The 26,776-nt window shown below is 46.5% G+C and overlaps 1 protein-coding gene across 2 annotated transcripts in view; it reads right to left on the bottom strand.

Moving 5' to 3' along the window:
• Positions 1-1,948: 1,948 nt before the first annotated feature.
• Positions 1,949-26,776, bottom strand: part of LOC149440238 (uncharacterized) — a 49,640-nt gene continuing 24,812 nt past the window's right edge. Inside the window, exons 5-11 of one of the 2 annotated variants that reach the window (XM_089658876.1) lie at positions 26,365-26,415; positions 22,894-22,944; positions 20,284-20,404; positions 11,606-11,706; positions 10,960-10,991; positions 5,303-5,416; positions 1,949-2,267 (exon numbers count right to left, since the gene is read on the bottom strand). In XM_089658876.1, the coding sequence (XP_089515002.1) occupies positions 2,133-2,267; positions 5,303-5,416; positions 10,960-10,991; positions 11,606-11,706; positions 20,284-20,404; positions 22,894-22,944; positions 26,365-26,415 (605 nt within the window). In that variant the 3' untranslated portion in view covers positions 1,949-2,132. The remainder of the gene's footprint in view (positions 2,268-5,302; positions 5,417-10,959; positions 10,992-11,605; positions 11,707-20,283; positions 20,405-22,893; positions 22,945-26,364; positions 26,416-26,776) is intronic. The other variant, XM_089658877.1, reaches the window with a different exon arrangement.

Below are 26,776 nucleotides of genomic sequence, written 5' to 3'. Positions count from 1 at the left end.
GTTGCCAGCCATTTCTCAGAGATCCTAGCCCAACAACCATCATTTCATCCAGTCATTCTCAGAGGAGATTTTGTGCTGATAACACCGTAAGGTGTCCCATGTGGTGTCATCTCTGGAGCTCTTTAGATGTGGTTCAGTCTCGGGATCACATCTACACTGATTGAAGATGGTCCAACAGATAGTATGAGGACCACAGTCTCTGAATGTACCACTAAAATGGAATCTGTTGCCGACCATTTCTCAGAGATCCCAGCCCAAAACCGTCATTTCATCCAGTCATTCTCGGAAGATATTTTGTGCTAATAGGAAGAGACATCCAAAGTCAGAACCTACCAGAACGTGCCCCATGTGGTGTCATCTCTGGAGCTCTTTAGATGTGGTTCAGTCTCGGGATCCCATCTACACTGATTGAAGATGGTCCAACAGATAGTATGAGGACCACAGTCTCTGAATGTACCACTAAAATGGAATCTGTTGCCGACCATTTCTCAGAGATCCCAGCCCAAAACCGTCATTTCATCCAGTCATTCTCGGAAGATATTTTGTGCTAATAGGAAGAGACATCCAAAGTCAGAACCTACCAGAACGTGCCCCATGTGGTGTCATCTCTGGAGCTCTTTAGATGTGGTTCAGTCTCGGGATCCCATCTACACTGATGAAGATGGTCCAACAGGTAGTATGAGGACCACAGTCTCTGAATGTACCACTAAAATGGAATCTGTTGCTGGCCATCTCTCAGAGATCGTAGCTCAACAACCATCATTTCATCTAGTCATTGTTGGAGGATATTTTGTGCTAATAGGACGAGACATGCAAAATCAGAACCTACCAGAATGTGCCCCATGTGGTATCATCTCTGGAGCTCTTTAGATGTGGGTCAGTCTTGGCATCTACATTGATTGGAGACAGTCCGGCAGGTGGTATGAGGACCACAGTCCCTGAATGTACCACTAAAATGGAATCCATTGCCGGCCATCTCTCAGAGATCCCAGCCCAAAACCATCATTTCACCCAGTCATTCTTGGAGGATATTTTGTGCTGATAAAAAGAGACATCCAAAGTCAGAACTTACCAGAATGTGCCCCATATGGTGTCATCTCTGGAGCTCTGTAGATGTGGGTCAGTCTCGGGATCCCATCTACACTGATTGGACAGGGTCCGGCAGGTGGTTTGAGGACCACAGTCCCTGAATGTACCACTAAAATGGAATCTTTTGCTGGCCATCTCTCAGAGATCCCAGACCAAAACCATAATTTCATCCAGTCATTGTCGGAGGAGATTTTGTGCCGATAAGAACCTACCAGAAGGTGTCCCATGCAGTGTCGTCTCTGGAACTCTTTAGATGAGGTTCAGTCTCGGGATCCTATTTACACTGATTGGAGATGGTCCAGCAGGTGGTATGAGGACCACAGTCCCTGAATGTACCACTAAAATGGAATCTGTTGCTGGCCATCTCTCAGAGATCCCAGCCCAAAGCCATCATTTCATCCAGTCATTCTTGGAGGATATTTTGTGCTGATAGGAAGAGACATCCAAAGTCAGACCCTACCAGAACATGCCCCATGTGGTGTCATCTCTGGAGATCTTTAGCTGTGGTTCAGTCTCGGGATCCCATCTACACTGATTGGAGACGGTCTGGCAGGTGGTATGAGGATCACAGTCCCTGAAAGTACCACTAAAATAGAATCCGTTGCCGGCCATCTCTCAGAGATCCCAGCCCAAAACCATCATTTCACCCAGTCATTCTTGGAGGATATTTTGTGCTGATAGGAAGAGACATCTAAAGTCAGACCCTACCAGAACATGCCCCATGTGGTGTCATCTCTGGAGCTCTTTAGATATTGGTCAGTCTCGGGATCCCATCTACATTGATTGGAGATGGTCTCGCAGGTGGTATGAGGACCACAGTCCCTGAATGTACCATTACAATGGAATCCATTGCCAGCCATTGTGTACACAGAACTCTTTATTAAACATACAATACAAAAAAACCCCAAGAAACGTGCGAGTAAAGAAAAGCACAAAGATGGCAGAACTTGGAGATAATATTCTGACATGTTCTGATAATTATAGAACATTGAAATGTATCCCAAATAATGATGATATCTTCTGATCCGCACCACACGGTGACGTCACTGCTGGCCTGGAGGTTGGAGGAGGCTGTATTGTCCCTCTTCTGGAGGCTCACCCTGGGACCCTGACTGCTGCTTCTGAGAAGGGTGTCCAGAAGGGATGTACAGAGGATTCTGGAGGACCTCAGCCGGATCCTAAAAGGAAAGATTGATAAGTGTCACCTGGTATATTCTTCAATACACTAAGCCCCATGGTTGGTGTCATTGGCACAAGACAAGTCCCATCATTGGATCAGTGGGGGGAGAATAACTATTGGTTTTCAGTTGCTATGTGCCTAAAGCAGCATTGCTGCTCTGTGTCTGCTGTAGGCCAGAACTATGCTGTAGGGCAGCAGACTATTTCACCTCAACTGCACTGCTGAATGCAGGATCCCTGACATTGTTGGTTTCAATAGAAATAAAAAAAAGTCCTGTTGTTGGTCAGTTAAATAAAAAAAGCCTCATTGTTGGTGTCAGTGGAAAAAAATAAGTTTGGTTGTTGATGCCAGTGTGGTAAAATAACACCCATTATTGGTGTCAGTGAGGTAAAATGGGTCCCATGGTTGGTGTCAGTAGGATAAAATAAACCCCATCATTGGTGTCAAAGGGATATAATAAGCCCCATGGTTGGTGTCAAAGGGATAAAATAAGCCCCAGTGTTGATGTTGTGGGACAAATAAACCCCATCGTTGGTGTCAGTGGGATAAAATAAGCCCTATGGTTGGTGCCAATGAGATAAAAGAAGTCCCATAATTGGTGTCACTGAAATGAAATAAGCCTGATTATTGGCATCACAGGGATAAAGTAAACCCCATGGTTGGTGTCAGTGGAAAAAAATCTGCCCCATCATTGCTGTCATTGTGATAAAATAGACCCACTGTGATCAAATGTGCCCTATCATTGGTGTCAGAAGTATACAATTTGCCCCATGTTTGATACCAGTTAAATCAAATAAGTCCAATTGTTGGTGTCAGTGGAATAAAATCTGCCCCATCATTGCTGTCATTGAAATAAAAAAGGACCTGTTGTTGGTGTCAGAGGAAGGAAATAATCCCCATCAAGTGGAATAAAATAAACCCCTTCGTTGGTGTCAGTGAGATAAAATAAGTCCCATCATTGGTGTCAATGAGATAACATAAGTCCCACCTTTGGTGTCAGTGGTATACAATAATTCCCATCGTTGGTGTCAGTGAGACAAAATAAGTCCCATCGTTGGTGTCAGTGAGATAAAATATGTCCCATCGTTGGTATCAGTGAGATAAAATAAGTCCCATCGTTGGTGTCAGTGAGATAAAATGAGTGTTCTGCCGCTGCTGTTGACAAGAAATATACTGTTGAGCAACCTGTTAGTGATTTTTCTGGTTGTTTGTTCGACCAGAGGGTTGACCCTGAGGGTGCAGATGTGGAACTCCTCCTGCTGAGCTTCTGTACTCAGAATACACTGATCAGATCCCCCAGCTATTGCCGGCAGCGTCGATCGAGCGGCCACAAACCAACAGATCGGTAGTACAGAAGTTGGTCAGTAGACTGATTTCTCTACAAACTGCCCTGCCCATACATGGCTCAAAATTCCGCTGGTCTCTACTAAGGATCCATGTATGGGCAGCAGATCATTTTGTTGGACAGTCACAACTGCGGGGCTGAATGCCGGAACCCTGAAACTGTTAGTGTCAGTGGAATAAAATAAGACCCTTCATTGGTGTCACTGGAATAAACTCAGCCCTGTTGTTGTCGGTGTCAGATGCATGACAAAAGCACCGTTTCATCTTTAATCCTGGTTCCTGGAACACAGAGCGTTCCATCACTCAGCACCCCTCTACCGCTCTGCAAAGTCTCCCATGGGGCCTCCTAATGGCTGTGCCGCTATGGGGGTGCAGACTGCACCCAGGTGACACCTACCAGAGGGGTGACACTGGGGGTGATCCACAACCCCTGCACCCCTAGAGTGATGCAGCTATTAGGGGGTTCCATGGGAGACTCATTGCCAGATCAGGGGGGTGCTGCAGATCTCAGTTATGCCCCCCCAGAAGCCATCAGTCCTCCCTTTCGCCTCCACCCTGGCCACCATGCTCAGCCATCATACTCCTCCTCCCAAGGCCGAGACACAACATAATGTGGAGGGGGTGGGGTGTCAGTAGCATCACTAGTGCCCGGCATCCAGGTACTGTCAAATAGAGCCAGGGAAGCGTCCCCTAGGCTCTCTCTCTCTCTCTCTCTTTCCCCCCCTTACCGACCTCTCTCCCCCTCTCTCTCTCAACCCCTATTTCTCACCCCTCTTATCTCCTACTCCCTCTTTCTCTCACCCCATGCCAACTCCCTCTCACCCCCCTCTCTCTCATCCCGCCTCTCTCTCTTAGCTCTCTCTCTTACCCCCTTTCTCTCTCACCCCCCCTCTCTTTATCACCCCCTCTCTATTTTTACCTCTCCCTCTAACCCCCTCTCTCTTTCACCTCCCCACCACCTCTTTCTCACCCCCTCTCTCTCTTACCCCATCTCCCTCTCACCCCCTCTCTCTCAACCCCTATCTCTCACCCCTCTTATCTCTTACTCCCTCTGTCTCACCCCCTATCCAACTCCCTCTCTCTTCCCTCTCTCTCTCTCTTAGCTCTCCCTCTTATCCCCCTCTCTCACCCCCCCCTTCACCTCTCTCATCCCCCACTCTGTCTTTATCAACCCCTCTTTATTTTACCCTCTCTCTCCCTAACACCCTCTCTCACACCTCTCCTCTTAACCCCCCTCTCTCTCTCACACTCTCTTTCTCAACTCCCTCTCTCCACCCCCCATCTCTTACTCCCTCTCTCTCACCCCCTCCAGCTCCCTCTCACCCCCCTCTCTTTCACCCTTATTGAGGGGGGGTGACACCATAGTTTACCACACCAGGTGACACCAACCCTAATGGCCCCATTGCACTACAGGACAAAATCTCAGGACTGGGACACTTGGCAGCTCTGCTTAAAGATAGCATGCAATTGTTGAATGAAGGTATTGCCTGTAGGGACCGAGTCTTGCCCAGCCACCCCCCCTAAAGCAGTAAGATATCAGATGTACTTATATTCTTGCATAGACCGGCACGTGCTTCGTTTTTACAAATAGTGAAGAGTAGACTGCTTTGTCGTTTTATTTTCGGTATATTCTCAGTCACTGTTGTGGACCTCTCTTCATACCATGACTGGTCAGGAGTTGGGTCTCACCTCTTGAGTAGCCGGTATCTCCTGGTAGATGTGGGAAGATGCGTTGTATACAAGTTCTTTGTTCCTCAGATCGTTGTCACTGATGGATTTCATCTTCTCCTCTGGCTGCACCTGCTGTGATTTGTTTGACAGCAAGAAAAAGCACAGTTATGCAAACGGATCCACCAGATCAGAGATCCCAGATTGGGCATGATCTTAGACAATAGGTAGGAACTAGGAAGAGCGACTGCAGACACTGGTAAGAGACAGTTCATGTGGGAGAGACTGTGCCACTAAGGGATGGAGACTGGAGGAACTGGAGGGAGAGATTGTGGATATTGAGGGAATGGGGATAGAGAATGTAAAAACTTGACGCAAAAACTCTGGGAACTGTAGGGACTTGGATGAAAGAATGCAGCAACTGGAAGCAGAGACTGAAAAATGGAGGGAAAGGATGTAGGTACTCGGGATGAGAAAAGGCAGAAACTGGAAGAAGAGATCATGGTCTGAACCTGCGACCTCTGCTGTGTCTGGCCATGTCTCTTCTTGCTAAACCACTTGAGGTGCTGGACAGCTCCCTGGGCAATTCATTGGAAGATCCTGCCTTGAACCCTGTTCTTCCTTAACCATGAACTCCTTGCTCCTCCCACGAATGTCTTATTTAAACCACGCCTTTGCACTTCCTGTTTGCCAGATTATTGTGCTCTCTCCAGTCAATATCTTACTCTTGTCATTCCTGTTGTCGGCCGCACCTCTACCACTTCTCATTACCGACCTTTGGCTTACTCCCCGACTACACTTCCGCTTGATCCCAACCTGCAACCACTAGCTACTGACCTTTGGCTTGTTTACTGACTACAGTTCTGCTTGATCCCTGCCTGCTATGTCTGCTACTGGACCCTGGTGTGACGGGAGTGACTTTTGGGGGTGGGGGGACCCCTGTATCATCTACCCATGTTCCTCTTATGTGTAAGACACCCTGTGCCTGTTAGGGGTATAGGGTGATCTGTCCTGATATTGTGTAGACATGTATAGGTGGGGTGTGGGGGTTATTCATTGTTCACTGCCATGTGCTTCATCCCATTGTTCTATTGTGTCTTGCTTGCCAGCCAAATATTATGGGATGTATGTGTTCCTGTATTGTCTACTGCCATATGGTGTATCCCATTGTTCTATTGTGTGTCTTGGATTAGTGGGGGGTGTTTCCGGCAGCCCTTCCCCCTGATGGGACGGCCTGCTGATGTGTTTCCTGTTCCTGGTTGTATTTCCCATCCCTGTGTATATATCTTGTGTTTGTGTTAAAATAAAGCAGTCAACTTCCTGTCTTAAGAAGCCTGGTGCTGTCTCGTCCTGTATGGTCAGCGGTGGTGTCCGTGGATGGTGTTCGGACAGGGAAGTGGGAGTCTAACGGAAATACCCTAGTGCAATCTGGGTCAGTTCCGTTACACCTGGCTTGCTCACTTCCTGGTAGGGAGATCCTGAGGACCATGACCTGGTACTAACACACAGCAAAACCCATCCCCACCATCAGGAACTCTGGTGAATACTGGTTAGTGCTTAGACCCTGCGCCATCCGCCAGGTTGACCAAGTTGTGGATGGGGCCTACTGAACCCATGCACGTGGAGGTATGGTTCACGCGGAGCACACTTATAAATGCCTGGGACCAGGCAGGGACTGCAGTCATGTGGAGAATAAAACAATAAGGCCGTTCCCTGACTTAGAGATTAGAGTTCCTCTGAGAGGCAGTTTGTCCCATGTTACCGCACACTGTGCCAGTATGTTTTGCATTAGAAGGGATGTGCTGGGCCTACGCCTGTTCCACCAGTCCTGCATTCTCTGTTACCTCACTCCCAATAATAGAATGGGGTCCCGCCAAGCATATTGTGCAGACCACATGCGTGCTCATTAATTCCGTCCTTCCTGTACCTCGTGATCAGACCTTATCTCTGAAATACTAGTCTTCTCCAGGCTACTATGGGAGACAGACGGCTAGGGAGGGAGCCAGAGCATCGACTCCCTGCCTACCAGGAGGACATGTCACCTTACCAGGTACCACGTCTAATGACTGGTTGCTTGTAGCTTGTTCTTCCCTTGGGTTACTCATGACAACTACCTCCTCTTCCTTGTCTTGCCAAGTTAACCTCTTGTAGTGATGTTACTCATACCGCATAGTGCTTTATATACCCGGGTTCTTTGGAATACACCAAAACCCAACATGCACCCCTTTGAATAACTTCAGACCAGGCATAAAGCGGGTGAAACAACTTTACTGAAGGAACTCAACAAAACAGCATGTCAGGAGAAAGTTCATCTCCTAACTAACACTAACTATGGCTGCCCCCGCATACCTGCACAGGTGGAACCCTTATCGGCAAAGTCCATAGTGGCAATATTGTCAGGGCTGGGCTCCTGCTACTTAACCCCTTCCCCCCGGTGCCTCCCAGCCCTTTTAGAGTTTCAGAAGCCGGAAGGCGGGGTGGACTGGGGGGGGGGGGGTTAGGGATCATGTGACCGCCGTGATGCATCGTCATGACGGTCACATGACTGGGAAAGGTCCCAATCAAAAGAGCAGACCGGGACCTTTCCGGGAGTAGCAGACATCTGTGCTGGGAGTGTGCAGGGTGCGTGCTCTTTGTTAATTGAACGCAAATGTGCAGCTACTCGATGTCTAGGCCCAGACGCCAGGAGGCCACACATTTGTGTGCGGCCGGCGTGAAGAGGTTAACAAGCAGCTCTTTTCCTTCAGTGTTCAGAAGCTGCTCAGCTGTCGGTTAATTACCAGCCACTCATTGTCTCCACAGTGACTCCCCTGGATGCCATTACCTGCCTCATTAGGCCAGACCACAGCCAGACCTTTTTTCTTTTTTTAGCAGCTTAGCTCATTTCCTCCCTGCCCTTTTATGGTCTTTGATCTCCAGTGTGTTCATGTGTACAACTCGGTTTGGCTGACTTCTTTTCTGATTCCTGTTCCTGATTTTTAGCTCCTGACTACACTGCCTTCTGGTTTCCTGACTCTGGCTCATCTGATTACCTGCTCTGGCATCCAAACCCCGGCTTCTGTTTTCACTATTTTCCTGATCTATGTTATATTTGCTATTTCATTAAAGGTGTGATTTTAACTGCATTTTCTGTCTCTGCCTGGTTCATGGTTCTTGAGAGATATCCCATATGCTGGTGTCTCGAAGATTTGTCATTCCCTGAAGTGGACAACAAGTCCTAGCAGACCGCTTCTTCTCTCTCTTTGTCTGTTACTGTAATCCCCCCAGGGATCCGGACCCCTCTCCCTTTTATAACACACAAGATGGGAGGCCAGAACACCAGAAAATCCACAAACATAGCCCAGGGCAGCCAAAGCTGACTAACTTGCAGTAAGCAACCTGCCTTCAAGCTTGTTTACTTATCCAGGTGGGAGCCTCTCTACTGCTATAGCCACTGGTCTCCGAGCCTGACCCCTGACCGGGACAGACTGCAGTGATTGGTAGAATGGGAGAAGAGAATGTAAGAACCGGGAGGAGAGACTGTGGTGACTGGGGAGACTGCTAGAATTAATAATACACTGCGGGAAACAGGAAGAGTGACTGCAGGAGAGGCAAGACTGAGGAAGCTCAGGGAATAGACTGCAGGAACAAGAGGGAAAACTATGGGAATGCTGAGGAATACCTGCAAGAACTGGTAGGAAGGACTGAGAAAGCTTGGAGGGGACTATGCAGGAACTGGAAGAGACAGCGGCAACTAGAGAAAAGACTTTGTGAACCCTGGGGAGAGACTACAGGAAATGGGAGAAGAAACTGCAGGAACTCGGAGGAGAGACTACAGGAAATGGGAGAAGAAACTGCAGAAACTGGGAGGAGAGACTACAGGTAATGGGAAGAGATACTACAGGAAATGGGAGAAGAATCTGCAGGAACTGGGAGGATAGACTACAGGAAATGGGAGAAGAATCTGAAGGATCTGGGAGGAGAGACTACAGGAAATGGTAGGAAAGACTACAGAAATGGGAAAAGAAACTGCAGGAACTGGAAGGAGAGACTACAGGAAATTGGAGAAGGAACTGGGAGGAGAGACTACAGGAAATGGGGGAATAAACTGCAGGAACCGGGAGGAGAGACTACAGGAAATGGGAGAAGAATCTGCAGGAAGCGGGAGGAGAGACTGTAGGAAATGGGAGAAGAAACTGCAGGAACTGGGAGGAGAGACTACAGGAACTGGGAGGAGATACTACAGGAAATGGGAGAAGAATCTGCAGGAGCTGGGAGGATAGACTACAGGAAATGGGACAATAATCTGCAGGAACTGGGAGGAGAGACTACAGGAAATGGTAGGAAAGACTACAGGAAATGGGAGAAGAAACTGCAGGAACTGGGAGGAGAGACTACAGGAAATGGGAGAAGAATCTGCAGGAACTGGGAGGAGAGACTACGGGAAATGGAAGAAGAAACTGCAGGAACTGGGAGGAGAGACTACAGGAACTGAGGAGAAAGACTGCAGAAATAGGGCAGGAAAGATCTCGGAGGAGAGACTGTGGAAAGTTGATGTAGCTACTGCAGGAACTAGGTTAGACTAACCATGGATGGAGAGTAACTTGGGGAAAGACTGCAGAAAATGGAGTCGAGGAAAGACATTTGGAGTCAGGTCTTGGGAAGTGAGGGAGATGGACAGATGTCAGGGGTGAGAGAGCTGGCAAAGATGTGACCACTGGTGATAAAACAAGCAGTATCAGGCCTCATGTACATGTGCGTTTAGGGGCTTTGGGCATTTTTTTTGCCAAAGCCCCTGAACTCGATAAAAGCCTATCTGTCCATGTACACATTGGCTTTTACCAGAATTTATGGGCAGTTAAGCGTTCCTCTTCTCAATGCAGAATAATCGCAGTTCAGGAGAGGAACGTTTCGGCCAAAAAACGCCAAATGCTGCAATTACACGTGTAGCATTTCGGCGTCTCTCTGTGTCAATGCTACTCTGGCCAATCAAATGAATAAACATCCAAGTGCTAAACGTGGCTAAATGTGGTACCTGCGTTTACATGCGTTTGTGCCACGTTTAGCGTTTTTCTGCTGCCAGGAGAGTTTAAAGACTAGGTGAGTTCATGTGTACAGGAGGCCTTTAATCTCGTGCCCTGGGACAGCAGCAGGGGCAGACTGACCATTCGGACACTCAGGCACTGCCCGAGGGCCCAAGGTCAGTAGGGGGCCCCATGAGATGCCCCTGGTACCTTTCAGAGGCTTTGTTTTGGGAGTGGTTTGAATGTGGGTGAGGACACAGGGGCCTCATGTTCCCCTATTGTCCGGGGGCCCCATGAGTTGTCAGTCCACCCCTGGACAGCAGTACCCAGTATATGGAGCTGTAGGGAGGGTGGTGACAGAAAAGCTCCATGGAAGTAAAATGTAGAGAGTTTGGACTCCAAGGGTGGGAGAGATGAATATGAGGCTAACTTAACCATAGGTGTTCTGGGGACTCGCTGTTCGTGGCGGCGGGGGCATTGCAGAATGAGGAAGGTCTCTGAAGAGGGGGCCACAGATTCAGCAGATTGTATACCGCAGTCCAGATCTACATGATATATTACAAGCTAGGATGTATGAATGAACCAACATAGCATTGGAGACATTTTGAAGGTCCAAAAGGTAAGACAAACCAATCATATCATTCCTGCACCCATTAAACCCAATACGACGCTTACCCAATCACCAGCGCCTCCTATCTCAAGGTTTCCTGTAAAAAAAAAAGAAAATGCGTCTGTTACAGCGAGTGAAGGTAAAACAAAGTCAACAACAATAAATTACCGATCAGAGTCATGCGCGCAGTGTTGGAACCCAAACTAATGGGCATTATTTTCCTCACAGAGGGTTCCATCTTTATAACAACCCAATTGCTTGCCCTAATTGGATATGACAGGCAGTGCAGTCAGCATCCTCGTCAAACAGCTTGTGCTTAAACCGGCTGCATAGGGAGTTCACTGTTATCAGTGGATGTTTATTAATAAAGTTCTACCCTAGTGAGCAGGAAGCCCAACATGCCTATGTAATGAACAAATATGGCTGCACCCATCTACACTTAGAAGGAAAACTGATCACACATTGTAAAATAAAAAAAACACAGACGGGATTTGAAGGAAATTTTCAGCATTCAGCAGCAGGCATTTCCTTATGGGTACATGAACTACCAACCAATCACCATTAACCAATCAGAAATCATCTCTTAGCTGCAACAAAACGGTCGTTGCCTTAGCCAGGGTGCAGAGAAGGGGACCTCTCACTCTCTGAAGGAAAAGGACACTTTGGCAGAAAATGACCGACCAGAAATTACAATCATTCTCCTTTACTTACGTTGAAGTTTCCGATTCTTCCTCCACACAAGAAGGGAAGAGCAGGCTGCCAGAATGAGCACCGCAGCCAGGCAAGGGACGACGATGTACAGAATTGGAGAACTGAAAGCAGAATGACAGTTTTAAAAGAGAATCAAATAAATACATATATACACAAGTACATACATAAATAAATACATACACAAATACATACATACATACATAAATACATACAAACACAAATACATAAATAAATAAGTAAATACATACATACACAAATACATACATACATATATAAATAATTACATACACAAATACATACACAAATACATACATACATACATAAATACATACAAACACATACATAAATAAATAAATACATACATACACAAATACATCCATACATACATAAATACATACATACAAACACAAATAAATACATACATACATACATAAATACATACATACAAACACAAATAAATACATACATACATACATAAATACATACATACAAACACAAATAAATACATACATACATACATAAATACATACATACAAACACAAATAAATACATACATAAATAAAATAAATACACACATACATACACAAATACATACATACATATATAAATAATTACATACACAAATACATACATAAATAATTACATACATACATACACACACACACAAGTACATAAATACATAAATAAATACATACACAAGTTCATAAGTACATACATAAATAAGTAAATAAATAAATACATACATACATACATACATAAATAATTGCATACATACATACACACACAAGTACATAAATACATACACAAGTTCATAAGTACATACATAAATCAGTAAATAAATACTGTACATACATAAATACATACATACATACATACACACATACATACATACATACATAAATACATAAATCAACTGATCAATAAATCAAATGAATAGTCTATTAAAAGAACATAAAAAAGCGGTTTTTGCTGTGATACATTCAGTCTGGAGTGGTCCTCCTAACTCTTTTCTGCTTCAGCAGCCCCTGTCTCTGGTTCTCTAGGTTTGGAAAGGTGTGTGTGGTGGGTGGGGTGGGGGGGGGAGGAGAGATCTCTGCTGTGTTGGGGTCAAAAACCAAACTCACTGTTAAAAATTTGTTTGTTCAAGAAAAAAATTTCCCTCCAATACATTCTGGTTACTGTGACTGATAATGGACGTTGAACTGACCCCACTAACCATTAGAGAATTGAACGGTCTGCCAGGACCGCCACCGAGGCAGAAATCCAAGTGTCCATCAGGACCATCACTGAGACAGGAACTCAGATGTCCAACAGGCTCATCACTATGTCAGGACCTCAGGTACCTGGGAGAACCATCATGCAAACAGGAACTCAGATGTCTTTTAGAACCATCACCGGGACAAGAGCTTAGGTGTCTGTCAGAATTATCACCAAATGGAACAGGACCATCACCCAGACTCATGATTCCCTCTAGGCCATCACCCAGACTCATGATTCCCTCTAGGCCATCACCCAGACTCATGATTCCCTCTAGGCCATCACCCAGACTCATGATTCCCTCTAGGCCATCACCCAGAAAATCAGTTGTCTATCAGAACAGCAGTAAATAGAATGTCTATCAGTAATTTCACCCAGACAAGAAATCAAGTTTTTATCAGGGGCATCATCCACACAGGAAATCCGGTATCCATCGCGAACATCACCCAGACAGAAAATCAGGTGTCAGTCAAAAACAACACCCAGACAGGAAATAAAGTGTCCATCAGGACCATCACCCCGACAGGAAATCAGGTGTCAGTCAGGAACATCACCCAGACAGGAAATCAGGTGTCCATCTGGACCATCACCCAGACAGGAAATTAGGTTTCCATCAAGACCATCACCCAGACAGGAAATCAGGTGTCAGTCAGGAACATCACCCAGACAGGAAATCAGGTGTCAGTCAGGAACATCACCCAGACAGGAAATCAGGTATCCATCAGGAACATCACCCAGACAGGGAATCAGGTGTCAGTCAGGAACATCACCCAGACAGGAAATCAGGTGTCAGTCAGGAACATCTCCCAGACAGGAAATCAGGTGTCCATCAGGACAATCACCCACACAGGAAATCAGGTGTCTATCAGGAGCATCAGCCAGACAGGAAATCAAGTGTCCATCAGGAACATCACCGAGACAGGAAATCAGGTGTCCATCAGGAACATCACCCAGATAGGAAATCAGGCATCCATTAGGAACATCACCCAAACAGGAAATCAAGCGTCCATCAGGACCATCACCTAGGCAGGAAATCAGATGTCCATCAGGAACATCACCCAGACAGGAAATAAAGTGTCCATCAGGAACATCACCCAGACAGGAAATCAGGTGTCCATCAGGAACATCACCCAGAAAGTAAATCAGGTGTCCATCAGGAACATCACCTAGACAGGAAATCAGGTGTCCATCAGGACCATCACCCAGGCAGGAAATCAGGTATCCATCAGGAACATCACCCAGACAGGAAATAAAGTGTCCATCAGGACCATCACCCAGACAGGAAATCAGGTGTCCATCAGGACCATCACCCAGACAGGAAATCAGGTGTCCATCAGGACCATCACCCAGGCAGGAAATCAGGTGTCCATCAGGACCATCACCCAGACAGGCAATCAGGTGTCCATCAGGAACATGACCCAGACAGAAAATCAGGTGTCAGTCAAAAACAACACCCAGACAGGAAATAAAGTGTCCATCAGGACCATCACCCCGACAGGAAATCAGGTGTCAGTCAGGAACATCACCCAGACAGGAAATCAGGTGTCCATCTGGACCATCACCCAGACAGGAAATTAGGTTTCCATCAAGACCATCACCCAGACAGGAAATCAGGTGTCAGTCAGGAACATCACCCAGACAGGAAATCAGGTGTCAGTCAGGAACATCACCCAGACAGGAAATCAGGTATCCATCAGGAACATCACCCAGACAGGGAATCAGGTGTCAGTCAGGAACATCACCCAGACAGGAAATCAGGTGTCCATCAGGACCATCTCCCAGACAGGAAATCAGGTGTCCATCAGGACAATCACCCACACAGGAAATCAGGTGTCTATCAGGAGCATCAGCCAGACAGGAAATCAAGTGTCAATCAGGAACATCACCGAGACAGGAAATCAAGTGTCAATCAGGAACATCACCGAGACAGGAAATCAGGTGTCCATCAGGAACATCACCCAGATAGGAAATCAGGCATCCATTAGGAACATCACCCAAACAGGAAATCAAGCGTCCATCAGGACCATCACCTAGGCAGGAAATCAGATGTCCATCAGGAACATCACCCAGACAGGAAATAAAGTGTCCATCAGGAACATCACCCAGACAGGAAATCAGGTGTCCATCAGGAACATCACCCAGAAAGTAAATCAGGTGTCCATCAGGAACATCACCTAGACAGGAAATCAGGTGTCCATCAGGACCATCACCCAGGCAGGAAATCAGGTATCCATCAGGAACATCACCCAGAGAGGAAATAAAGTGTCCATCAGGACCATCACCCAGACAGGAAATCAGGTGTCCATCAGGACCATCACCCAGACAGGAAATCAGGTGTCCATCAGGACCATCACCCAGACAGGAAATCAGGTGTCCATCAGGACCATCACCCAGACAGGCAATCAGGTGTCCATCAGGAACATGACCCAGACAGGAAATCAGGTGTCCATCAGGACCATCACCCAGACAGGAAATCAGGTGTCCATCAGGAACATCACCCAGACAGGAAATCAGGTGTCCATCAGGACCATCTCCCAGACAGGAAATCAGGTGTCCATCAGGACCATCACCCAGACAGGAAATCAGGTGTCCATCAGGACCATCTCCCAGACAGGAAATCAGGTGTCCATCAGGACCATCACCCAGACAGGAAATCAGGTGTCCATCAGGACCATCTCCCAGACAGGAAATCAGGTGTCCATCAGGACCATCACCCAGACAGGAAATCAGGTGTCCATCAGAAACACATCTCACCTCCCTCTGCATTCTTTGTGTCAGTGCTTGCCTTGAGAACATGCTGTCCCAGCTCATTGCGTGTCCCAGTGACACAGCGACAAACATCATTTGGTCCTATGTTTTCCATAGACAACCATATAAAGGCCCCGACAGGTCATCAGTTTAGAATTAACCGTAAATGACTAGTCTAGAACGATTGCTCTCACTCTTGTGTGCATGCTGATAGGTAACGTGTATCACAATCATTTTCTTGTGTATTCACCCCTGATGTGTGCATTTAAGTTTGTGCATGCTCATATGTGGGGATGGGGTGCGGCTCGAGAATTTGGGGGGGATCGTAAGTGCTTAGCTGTAACTTTAATGTTTTACGCTTTTTACTTTTTTTTCCCACACATGGGGACTAAAAGTTCTCTATGTGATGCATTTTTTGGTGACAGGTTCTCTTTAATGAGACATCAGGGGTCTAAAAAAATGTCTCACCTGTCATCCAATGATGCTAATGGAATGCAGACTGTATTTCATTAGCTTCTTCCCAGGCCATACTGGATGGGGACAGCAACTTTTTCCATGCCGCTTCTGACTCAAAAACAGGAGGTAGAGGTCATTGGATGGATATTGACTGATTCCTCTCCCCTCCACCTGACGGCACCTGCCATGCTGGTCCCGAGTCCACCAATGGATGTGTGTAGCCCCGGAAACATGGCAGGGGTCTCATGGGGGAGGGGGGTGAAGCAATCCACCAGCTGGTGTTGCTTCCATTTGATAGCCAACAGTCAGATTGTCAGAACCACTGATGTAGTTTCTACGTTGGTGTCAGTAAAAAGGGTTGAAGAGCACGTTTCCATCTGTACATGTATGACATGCGTGTGTACAGAGCAGCAGACGTGTTTACCTTCTAGCAGAGCAAATGACGATAAGATCAATTTGTGGTTTGAAAATAGAGAAGTAGAGAAAAAAATCGCCACGTGTGGTCCATTCCTGGGAAGAGCGAGTACACGTCTTAGAGTTTATCTGATTCTACACCCTCCATGCATCTTCCGTTAGCTACCCTTCCTCAGGAAATCTTAGAACTATTCACAAACAGACCAAAAGGTAGTGAAGCAGTTCTTCCACCGGGTTCTAGATAAGTTGGCGAATCTGTAAATTTTAATTCCATAACCTCTTGCCGACCATATAACACATACAGTGCGCACAGCGGAGGGGCCTTTATACTCAGCGGCTGCACATATGCAGTCCAAGGTTCATTGCAAACTCCTGGCACACTGACTGAGCTGTCACCAACAGCTCCTGGTCACCTCTTCCTTCACCATTGTTAGCCACATATTTTGCACAATGGAGGTAAAGGAGAAGTTCAGTATAGAGGAGATACTGGAGGTAGAGGAGAAGGTCAGTATAGAGGAGATACTGGAGGTAGAGGAGAGGCTCAGGATAGAGGAGATACTGGAGGTAGAGGAGAGGTTCAGTATAGAGGAGATACTGGAGGTAGAGGAGAGGCTCAGTACAGGGAGATACTGGAGGTAGAGGAGAGGCTCAGTATAGAGGAGATACTGGAGGTAGAGGAGAGGCTCAGTACAGGGAGATACTGGAGGTAGAGGAGAGGCTCAGTACAGGGAGATACTGGAGGTAGAGGAGAGGTTCAGTATAGAGGGGATACTGGAGGTAGAGGAGAGGCTCAGTGTAGAGGAGATACTGGAGGTAGAGGAGAGGCTCAGTATAGAGGGAATACTGGAGGTAGAGGAGAGGCTCAGTATAGAGGAGATACTGGAGGTAGAGGAGAGGCTCAGTATAGAGGAGATACTGGAGGTAGAGGAGAGGCTCAGTATAGAGGAGATACTGGAGGTAGAGGAGAGGCTCAGTATAGAGGGGATACTGGAGGTAGAGGAGAGGCTCAGTATAGAGGAGATACTGGAGGTAGAGGAGAGGCTCAGTATAGAGGAGATACTGGAGGTAGAGGAGAGGTTCAGTATAGAGGAGATACTGGGGGTAGAGGAGAGGCTCAGTATAGAGGAGATACTGGAGGTAGAGGAGAGGCTCAGTATAGAGGGGATAACTGGAGGTAGAGAAGAGGCTCAGTATAGAGGAGATACTGGAGGTAGAGGAGAGGCTCAGTATAGAAGAGATACTGGAGGTAGAGAAGAGGCTCAGTATAGAGGAGATACTGGGGGTATAGGAGAGGCTCAGTATAGAGGAGATACTGGAGGTAGAGGAGAGGCTCAGTATAGAGGAGATACTGGAGGTAGAGGAGAGGCTCAGTATAGAGGGGATAACTGGAGGTAGAGAAGAGGCTCAGTATAGAGGAGATACTGGAGGTAGAGGAGAGGCTCAGTATAGAGGAGATACTGGAGGTAGAGGAGAGGCTCAGTATAGAGGGGATAACTGGAGGTAGAGGAGAGGCTCAGTATAGAGGGGATACTGGAGGTAGAGAAGAGGCTCAGTATAGAGGAGATACTGGAGGTAGAGGAGAGGTTCAGTGTAGAGGAGATACTGGGGGTAGAGGAGAGGCTCAGTATAGAGGAGATACTGGAGGTAGAGGAGAGGCTCAGTATAGAGGGGATAACTGGAGGTAGAGAAGAGGCTCAGTATAGAGGAGATACTGGAGGTAGAGGAGAGGCTCAGTATAGAAGAGATACTGGAGGTAGAGAAGAGGCTCAGTATAGAGGAGATACTGGGGGTATAGGAGAGGCTCAGTATAGAGGAGATACTGGAGGTAGAGGAGAGGCTCAGTATAGAGGAGATACTGGAGGTAGAGGAGAGGCTCAGTATAGAGGGGATAACTGGAGGTAGAGAAGAGGCTCAGTATAGAGGAGATACTGGAGGTAGAGGAGAGGCTCAGTATAGAGGAGATACTGGAGGTAGAGGAGAGGCTCAGTATAGAGGGGATAACTGGAGGTAGAGGAGAGGCTCAGTATAGAGGAGATACTGGAGGTAGAGGAGAGGCTCAGTATAGAGGAGATACTGGAGGTAGAGGAGAGGCTCAGTATAGAGGAGATACTGGAGGTAGAGGAGAGGCTCAGTATAGAGGAGATACTGGAGGTAGAGGAGAGGCTCAGTATAGAGGAGATACTGGAGGTAGAGGAGAGGCTCAGTATAGAGGAGATACTGGAGGTAGAGGAGAGGCTCAGTATAGAGGAGATACTGAAGGTAGAGGAGAGGTTCAGTATAGAGGAGATACTGGAGGTAGAGGAGAGGCTCAGTATAGAGGAGATACTGGAGGTAGAGGAGAGGCTCAGTACAGGGAGATACATGAGGTAGAGGAGAGGCTCAGTACAGGGAGATACTGGAGGTCGAGGAGAGGCTCAGTATAGAGGAGATATTGGAGGTAGAGGAGAGGCTCAGTATAGAGGGGATAACTGGAGGTAGAGAAGAGGCTCAGTATAGAGGAGATACTGGAGGTAGAGGAGAGGCTCAGTATAGAGGAGATACTGGAGGTAGAGGAGAGGCTCAGTATAGAGGGGATAACTGGAGGTAGAGGAGAGGCTCAGTATAGAGGGGATACTGGAGGTAGAGAAGAGGCTCAGTATAGAGGAGATACTGGAGGTAGAGGAGAGGTTCAGTGTAGAGGAGATACTGGGGGTAGAGGAGAGGCTCAGTATAGAGGAGATACTGGAGGTAGAGGAGAGGCTCAGTATAGAGGGGATAACTGGAGGTAGAGAAGAGGCTCAGTATAGAGGAGATACTGGAGGTAGAGGAGAGGCTCAGTATAGAAGAGATACTGGAGGTAGAGAAGAGGCTCAGTATAGAGGAGATACTGGGGGTATAGGAGAGGCTCAGTATAGAGGAGATACTGGAGGTAGAGGAGAGGCTCAGTATAGAGGAGATACTGGAGGTAGAGGAGAGGCTCAGTATAGAGGGGATAACTGGAGGTAGAGAAGAGGCTCAGTATAGAGGAGATACTGGAGGTAGAGGAGAGGCTCAGTATAGAGGAGATACTGGAGGTAGAGGAGAGGCTCAGTATAGAGGGAATAACTGGAGGTAGAGGAGAGGCTCAGTATAGAGGAGATACTGGAGGTAGAGGAGAGGCTCAGTATAGAGGAGATACTGGAGGTAGAGGAGAGGCTCAGTATAGAGGAGATACTGGAGGTAGAGGAGAGGCTCAGTATAGAGGAGATACTGGAGGTAGAGGAGAGGCTCAGTATAGAGGAGATACTGGAGGTAGAGGAGAGGCTCAGTATAGAGGAGATACTGGAGGTAGAGGAGAGGCTCAGTATAGAGGAGATACTGAAGGTAGAGGAGAGGTTCAGTATAGAGGAGATACTGGAGGTAGAGGAGAGGCTCAGTATAGAGGAGATACTGGAGGTAGAGGAGAGGCTCAGTACAGGGAGATACATGAGGTAGAGGAGAGGCTCAGTACAGGGAGATACTGGAGGTCGAGGAGAGGCTCAGTATAGAGGAGATATTGGAGGTAGAGGAGAGGCTCAGTACAGGGGGATACATGAGGTAGAGGAGAGGCTCAGTACAGGGGGATACATGAGGTAGAAGATAAAGTATGGGGGACTCTGGAAGTGGAGGAAAGGTGTGGTACAATGAAAGTATCTCATACTTTCCTCTGACACCCACCCAGCCCCCTCCTGTTCTGTTTTCAGCTTCCCTGTGGGAATGTTGGAAGACCTGGTCATCTATTTCTGATTTTTGCCACCTTTAATAAATGAATGGAAAACACGAGTGCCATATCCAGCATTTCTCACCTATCTTCCTCATTGTTTTCCTCTTCATTGTGAAATTTGCCCTCAGGAGAAGCATCAGTAGTGGTAACATCTTCATCATCTTCATCCTCCTCTTCACAGTTCAGATCCATCATTGTGTCACCTTAAAGTGAGAAGAAAGCAGAGTTTGCACAGCTCCACCACGCAGTACTCTGCAGTTCCTCTGAAAGTCCTCTCACCAGATCAACAAGATTTAGGCTCCTTTCAGACTGGACGGACCCGCTAGAGGATCCCTCTTCTGACCCCCACTGAGCAAGCGGATGACAAGTCTGATGACAGGACACAGCTCGCTTTTTTCCTATGGGTTGGTCGGATGGAAATGGACCATCTGCCCGACATCGCCATCCATCAGTTGTTGGGGTACAGGATCAGATCAGATGCTGGTGGGTGTCATCAGACACTTGTCCACTGACACCTACCCGTCCATAGAGGTCTATGGATGGTCCGATCGGCTCCACCTGGAAAACTGACTGATCCGATCGGACCGCCAGTGTGAAAAAGGCTATTTTGTAGCCGTCTCTCCTTTCTGTTCAAGCCACAAATCACAGCACAGAAGGGAATATCTATCTCTGATAGCTCTGTGCTGGTGGGGGTCGAATTTTGCTGGATTTTTAGCTCGTTTAGCAGGAGATGAATATCATATACAGTAGTGCTTTTTGTTCTAACACCATAATATATGACAGCCAGGGGTGTATTTACCACAAGGCAAACAAGGCGATTGCCTAGGGCGGCGTTTTTCAGGGGGGCAGCATCTCCCCCCAGAAGATGGGATGAAAGAAGGGACATTCGCACCATGGGAACCAGGTGGGATCCAAGAGCGGCTGCAGACTGCTTGATGGTGTATGTAGAGCCCGGCTCTAGTTCCTGGGGATTTCCAGAGTTGTGAAGATGAGTGTCTATCACTGGGGGGTGGGGGTTTAGTGGAAAGCTCTCCTGAGTGGGGGGCAGAGGTGTTGATGGTCAGTGTCAGGCTTTCTCCACAGGAGGGGGAAGAGGGGGTTGTGTTGGTCGGTGTCTGTGTGGGCAGACAAGTTTCCTAGGGCAACACAAAACATAAATACACCACTGATGGCAGCTTCTTTCTCCTGCTGACAATGGTGGTGAAGGAAGCAGCGGGCGCTGACACCTGCCACGAACCTAGCAACCAGTGACATCACCGGTACTATTAATTTGCCAGCCCGGGAATTCCTGGCCGTGTAAACAAAGGGGGAGGAATGGCATTAGTACCAATGACCAAAATATGGCGGCATGACCACACTTTGTCATTGACATCACCGGGTATATCCCACCTCATTGGTGAGCCGTCATTCCCGGCGAGTGTGGTGACGGAATTGGACGTGTCTATTGCTCAAATGGTTTCAATGATTCATCGTGATTGATGATGGATGACATGGATGGTGATGGATTTACAACGTGGACCTTTTTTTTTCTCAACAAAGGACTTTTCAAAAAGTGTGTGTCTTTATTTAATTATTTTGTGAAGGAGTAGTTATACAATGTACCCTTACTCATTCACATGGGGGGGTATCTTTATTTTTAAAGGGCATCTAGATTCCAGATATGTTCACAGGCTGGGCCAGGGTTGTCATGAACATGGGGACAATGAGCTTTTCCAGGGGGGACCTCCCTTGCAAGATACCCACCCTATGTTGAGAGCATGGGGTCTGGTATGGTTCAGGAAGATGGGGGGGGGGGGAGGTGCATGCTCATCCGCCCTTTTTTAAGGCTTGCCAGGCTGCATTATTGAATAAGAGTCTGGTATGGATTTTGGGGGGACCTCCCTTGCAAGATGCCCACCCTATGTTGAGAGCATGGAGTCTGGTATGGTTCAGGAAGATGGGGGGGGGGGGAGGTGCATGCTCATCCGCCCTTTTTTAAGGCTTGCCAGGCTGCATTATTGAATAAGAGTCTGGTATGGATTTTGGGGGGACCTCCCTTGCAAGATGCCCACCCTATGTTGAGAGCATGGGGTCTGGTATGGTTCACGAAGATGGGGGGGAAGTGCATGCTCATCCCCCCTTTTTTCCAGCTTGCCAGGCTGCATGCTTGAATAGGGGTCTGGTATGGATTTTGGGGGGACCTCGTACTTTTTGTTGTGTATTTTTACATGAGTTTCCTCTTTAAAATGCATACCACACCCAAGTTTTTTTTTTTGTGTAGAGTCCCTTTTGAAACCCGTACCTGACCCTCATCCAGGATAAATGACTGGTATGTATTTTTAGGGGAAACCCCACAACTTTTTTGTGTGAATGTCCCCCATTATCATCTATACCAAACCCCCATTTAGGATAAAGATCTGCTGTAAATGAAGAGAATCTGTTTACAGCGCCTTGAAAAAGTCTTCCTCCCCCTTGAAACGTTCCCCATGTTGTCATGTGACAAGCAGAACCGTCAATGTATTTATCGGGATTGGATGTGATGGACCGACACAAAGTGGCACATAATTGTGAAGTGGAAGGAAAATGAGAAATGGTTTCCAACATTTGTGACCAATAAATCTGTGAGAAGTGTGGCGTGGGGGACATGTTGTGTTCTGTAAAAGCAGAACCATGAGCATGCACAGAGGAAGTCCACATGTGCCGTGTGCTTTACCTCTCAGAAATTCTGTGAGTTTGTTTGTCCATTCATATGATTCAGAAACCTCTGCCAGAGAGAAAAGATTGGTTAGTGACCTGACTTTAATCCACTCAAATAAGTAATACACCTTGGTCAGAGACCCGCCCCTGAAGGAGCTCCTCCCTCTGCTGGCTGACAACTGTCAGAAAGACTCCCAGGGCCGGTGTTCCCTCAATCACTCTGCATTGGCTGTGTAGAGGAGGGCAGTCAGCTGATACAGAGGCAGACTCAGGTACCTCTACTAGCTGTGATAACCAAATGGGGACACCGGCCACACGACTGACAACCCAAAATAACAACTTTAACCACTTGAGCTCCTGAGGATTTACCCCCCTTAATGACCACGCCTCTTTTTGCTACTCGGCGCTGCACTAATTCAACTGATAATTGCGCGGTCATGCAATGCTGCACCCAAACGAAATTTACACCCTTTTTTTCACACAAATAGAGATTTCTTTTGGTGGTATTTGATCACCTGTGCGCTTTTTATTTTTCACGCTATAAACAAAAAAACGCCAAAAGTTTTGAAGAAAAACAATATTTTTTTATTTTCAGCTATAAAAAATATATAGTAAACTCAAAGTTGGTTATAAATTTAGGCCAAAATGTATTCTGCTCCATGTTTTTGGTGAAAAAAATCCCAATAAGTGTATATTGATTGCTTTTGTGACAGTTATAGCGTCTACAAACTATGGGATAGATACCGCAATTTACACCATTTTTCTGCTATACAGCGCTGCGCTAGTTTAACGGACAATTGCGCGGTCATGCAATACGGTACATAAATGAAATTTACATCCTTTTTTCCCCACAAATTGAGCTTTCTTTCGGTGGTATTTAATCGCCTGTGCGGTTTTTATTTTTTGCGCTATAAAAAAAAAAGGCTGACAAGTTTGAGAAAAAAAAAACAATATTTTGGACTTTTTGCTATAAAACATGTCCAGTAAAAAAAAAATGCAAAAATCAAATTTAGTCATAAATTTCTGCCAAAATGCATTCTGCGACATCTTTGCTAAAAAAAAAAAACCCAATACGTGTAAATTAATTGGTTTACGTGAAAGTTATAGCGTCTACAAATGGCGGGAAAGATACTGGGATTTTTAGTTTTTTTTTATACTAATAATGGCGGCTATCAGTGAATTATGGCGGCGATCAAGGACTTATGGTGGCGACCAGCGACTTATGGCGGGACTGCGGCGGACATTCTGACATTGGGGGGTACTGACTTGGGGTCACCGACATCCCCAAAAACACTAATACAGTGATCAGTGCAAAAAAAACCTGACACTGTACTAATGGCACCAGGGAGGAAGGGGTTAACATTATTTTGCAGGGAAGGGTTATAGGAGTGAGGGGGAGTGTTTTACTAGGGGGCGGGGCGGGGGGGTGTACTGGGCGGGACAAGGCTGATCGAGAAAGTGAAACTATTCTTTCTGGATCAGCTCATCCTCGAGCTGACAGGGAAGTGACAGACAGCACAGCTACTGCAGCTGTGCTCTCTGTCACCATTTACCGCCGATCGCCGGGACATAGCTGCTAATGAGCGGCTGTGACCCGGCAACTGACATCTGCGGCGGTGATCCACAGGACAAATAGGGCGGCAGCGCGCCTCGCGCGCGCCCCCTATTTGTTTACAAAACACACGTTTTAAAACGTGGTTTTGCCTGTGAGTGCCGCCCTGCCGCCGTATATGTACAGTGGCTGGGCGGCATGCGGTTAATGAAGTGTACCCACATGGAAGAAAAATATATTTGAAATATATTTTAAAAAAATTCTTCCCAAATATATTGCCATCTATTTGAAATACTACAATTTTGGCCATATTCAATATTTCAAAATATATTTCAATGAATAAATATATATATATATATATACACACACACACTGCATTTTGAAATGTGTTTTTATTACAAAATATATGTATGTCTTTAAAAATACAAATCTACATTTTTTTGGAATGCATTTACAAATGTATGTAAAAATATATGTTAAGATTACTTTTTTTATATGTTAAAAAAAAATGAAGAATATATTTTAAAAATATATTTTGATGAAATACAGTATATTCTTCAGATTTGTTTAACATATAAAAATTAATTTTAACATATTTTTTTTTCATATATTTGTAACTGCAGTCCAAAAAATGTTCACTAGTACATATCTAGTCAGAATGTTTCCCTTGTATGAATGGAGTCACTCTTGGCGAGGGATCTGGGTACATATACTGTAAGCAATGCCACCAAAGATGTCTTTTCCTTGGAAGGTTTCCAGAGAGTCCCGAGATCTGCAGGGCCTCCTGCCTGGTCCTCTTGACCCATGAAGAACGAAGCTCTGGAGCGTTGTCCACAGGCAAATCCTATCTTTCCCTATCTAACTTTCTTTTCCCCTCTCTACTTCATCACCTTCCTGCCCTTCATCCAGAGTGCAACCTCTCCCTGCCCCCTCCTCTTTTTTCCTCTTTCCTTTTAAGCCCCAGGTCAGGTTGCAATGCTTTGGGCAATCACAGTGCATGATGAAGTCCCCGTTTTTTACACTACACTTTTTTTTGTGACTGAGTAGTGGTCCCATGTACGCCATACTCATTCACAAGGAGGGGGGGTCCGGGATCTGGGGGCCCCCTTTAACTTCCAGATTCTGGTAAGGCCCCCGCCTCAGATCCCCACAACCACTGGCCATGGTTGTGGGGAAGAGGCCCTTGTCCCCATCAACATGGGGACAAGGTGCTTTAGGCGGGAAGTCCCCTTGACCCAAAGAACACCCCATGTTGATGGCATGTGGCCAGGTATGGTTCAGGGGGGGGGAGGCCCTTGTTTGTCCCCCTCTTTCCTGACCTGCTGGGCTGCATGTTCAGTTAAGGGTCTGATATGGATTTTGGATGGGGACCCCATGCCATTTTTTTTTCAAATTTTGGCATGGGGTTCCCCTCAAAATCCTCACGCGTTTTTCTTTTAAAATGTTTTAATTACTGGGTAATGCCGGCAATTCTTTTTACATTCAGCTGTCAGAACCCCACAGACGGCTGAAATATGAAAGAGTGTTTTTAGTAGCTGTGCGGTATCTTTCCTCATACGTAGATGCTGCTTAGTGAATTGTCCCCTCTGTTAGGTTTGAATGTTTGACCGTGAACAGAACAGGGAGGTGTTCGGCCCATCACTAGTAAACACGCCTCTTATGGGTAATTGTTCCTTTTCATTTGGTGTTGATGCATGTCCTGTGCCTTTTCACTACCTCCGTTTGTCTTCAAATGCCTGAAAGATTCAGATCTATGTGGAATCTTCAAACTGGTATTTACTTAGTAATGTATCTGTTGTTCCTTTATCCCCCCCTTTTTATTTTGTTGGCCTGTTCCTTCCATTTTTTTATTTATATACTTTACGTATTGGTAAAAAAAATGTTTTTCAGGATACTCAGACTAAACATTGAATATTCATTTCAAAATGTACATACTTTTCAAGAAAGTTCCAGCTTTTTTCACAAAGTCTTGTGGTCCACGAAGCCCTGCCAGACAACACATACAGGTCAGAATTCCGGTTTCTCCAGTTTAGTGAATCAATACAGCTTAGTCACTCAAATGTCCCAATATCCCAGCTTCGGCATCATGCACTGTAGTAGAGACCGATCCGCCCAGAGCTCAGGTTCTCCCTCCCCCAGACTGACTTTCTTCTGAGCAGAGGATCACAACACGTTGATACTTGGAGCAGGGGCAGACTGTAGGGGGCCCCATGAGATGTCCCTGGTGCCTTTCATAGGCTTTTTCATAGGCTTTTTAAGGTGTGGTTTGAGTGTGGGTGAGGACACAGGGGCCCCATGATCCCCTATTGCCCAGGAGCCCCATGAGTTGTCAGTCTGCCCCTGACTT

Source organism: Staurois parvus, unplaced genomic scaffold (assembly GCF_062004578.1).
Source record: "Staurois parvus isolate SC_StPar_1 unplaced genomic scaffold, SC_StPar_1.0 ptg001108l, whole genome shotgun sequence".
Classification (NCBI taxonomy): Eukaryota; Metazoa; Chordata; class Amphibia; order Anura; family Ranidae; genus Staurois; species Staurois parvus.
This window is presented reverse-complemented; position numbering and strand designations above follow the sequence as displayed.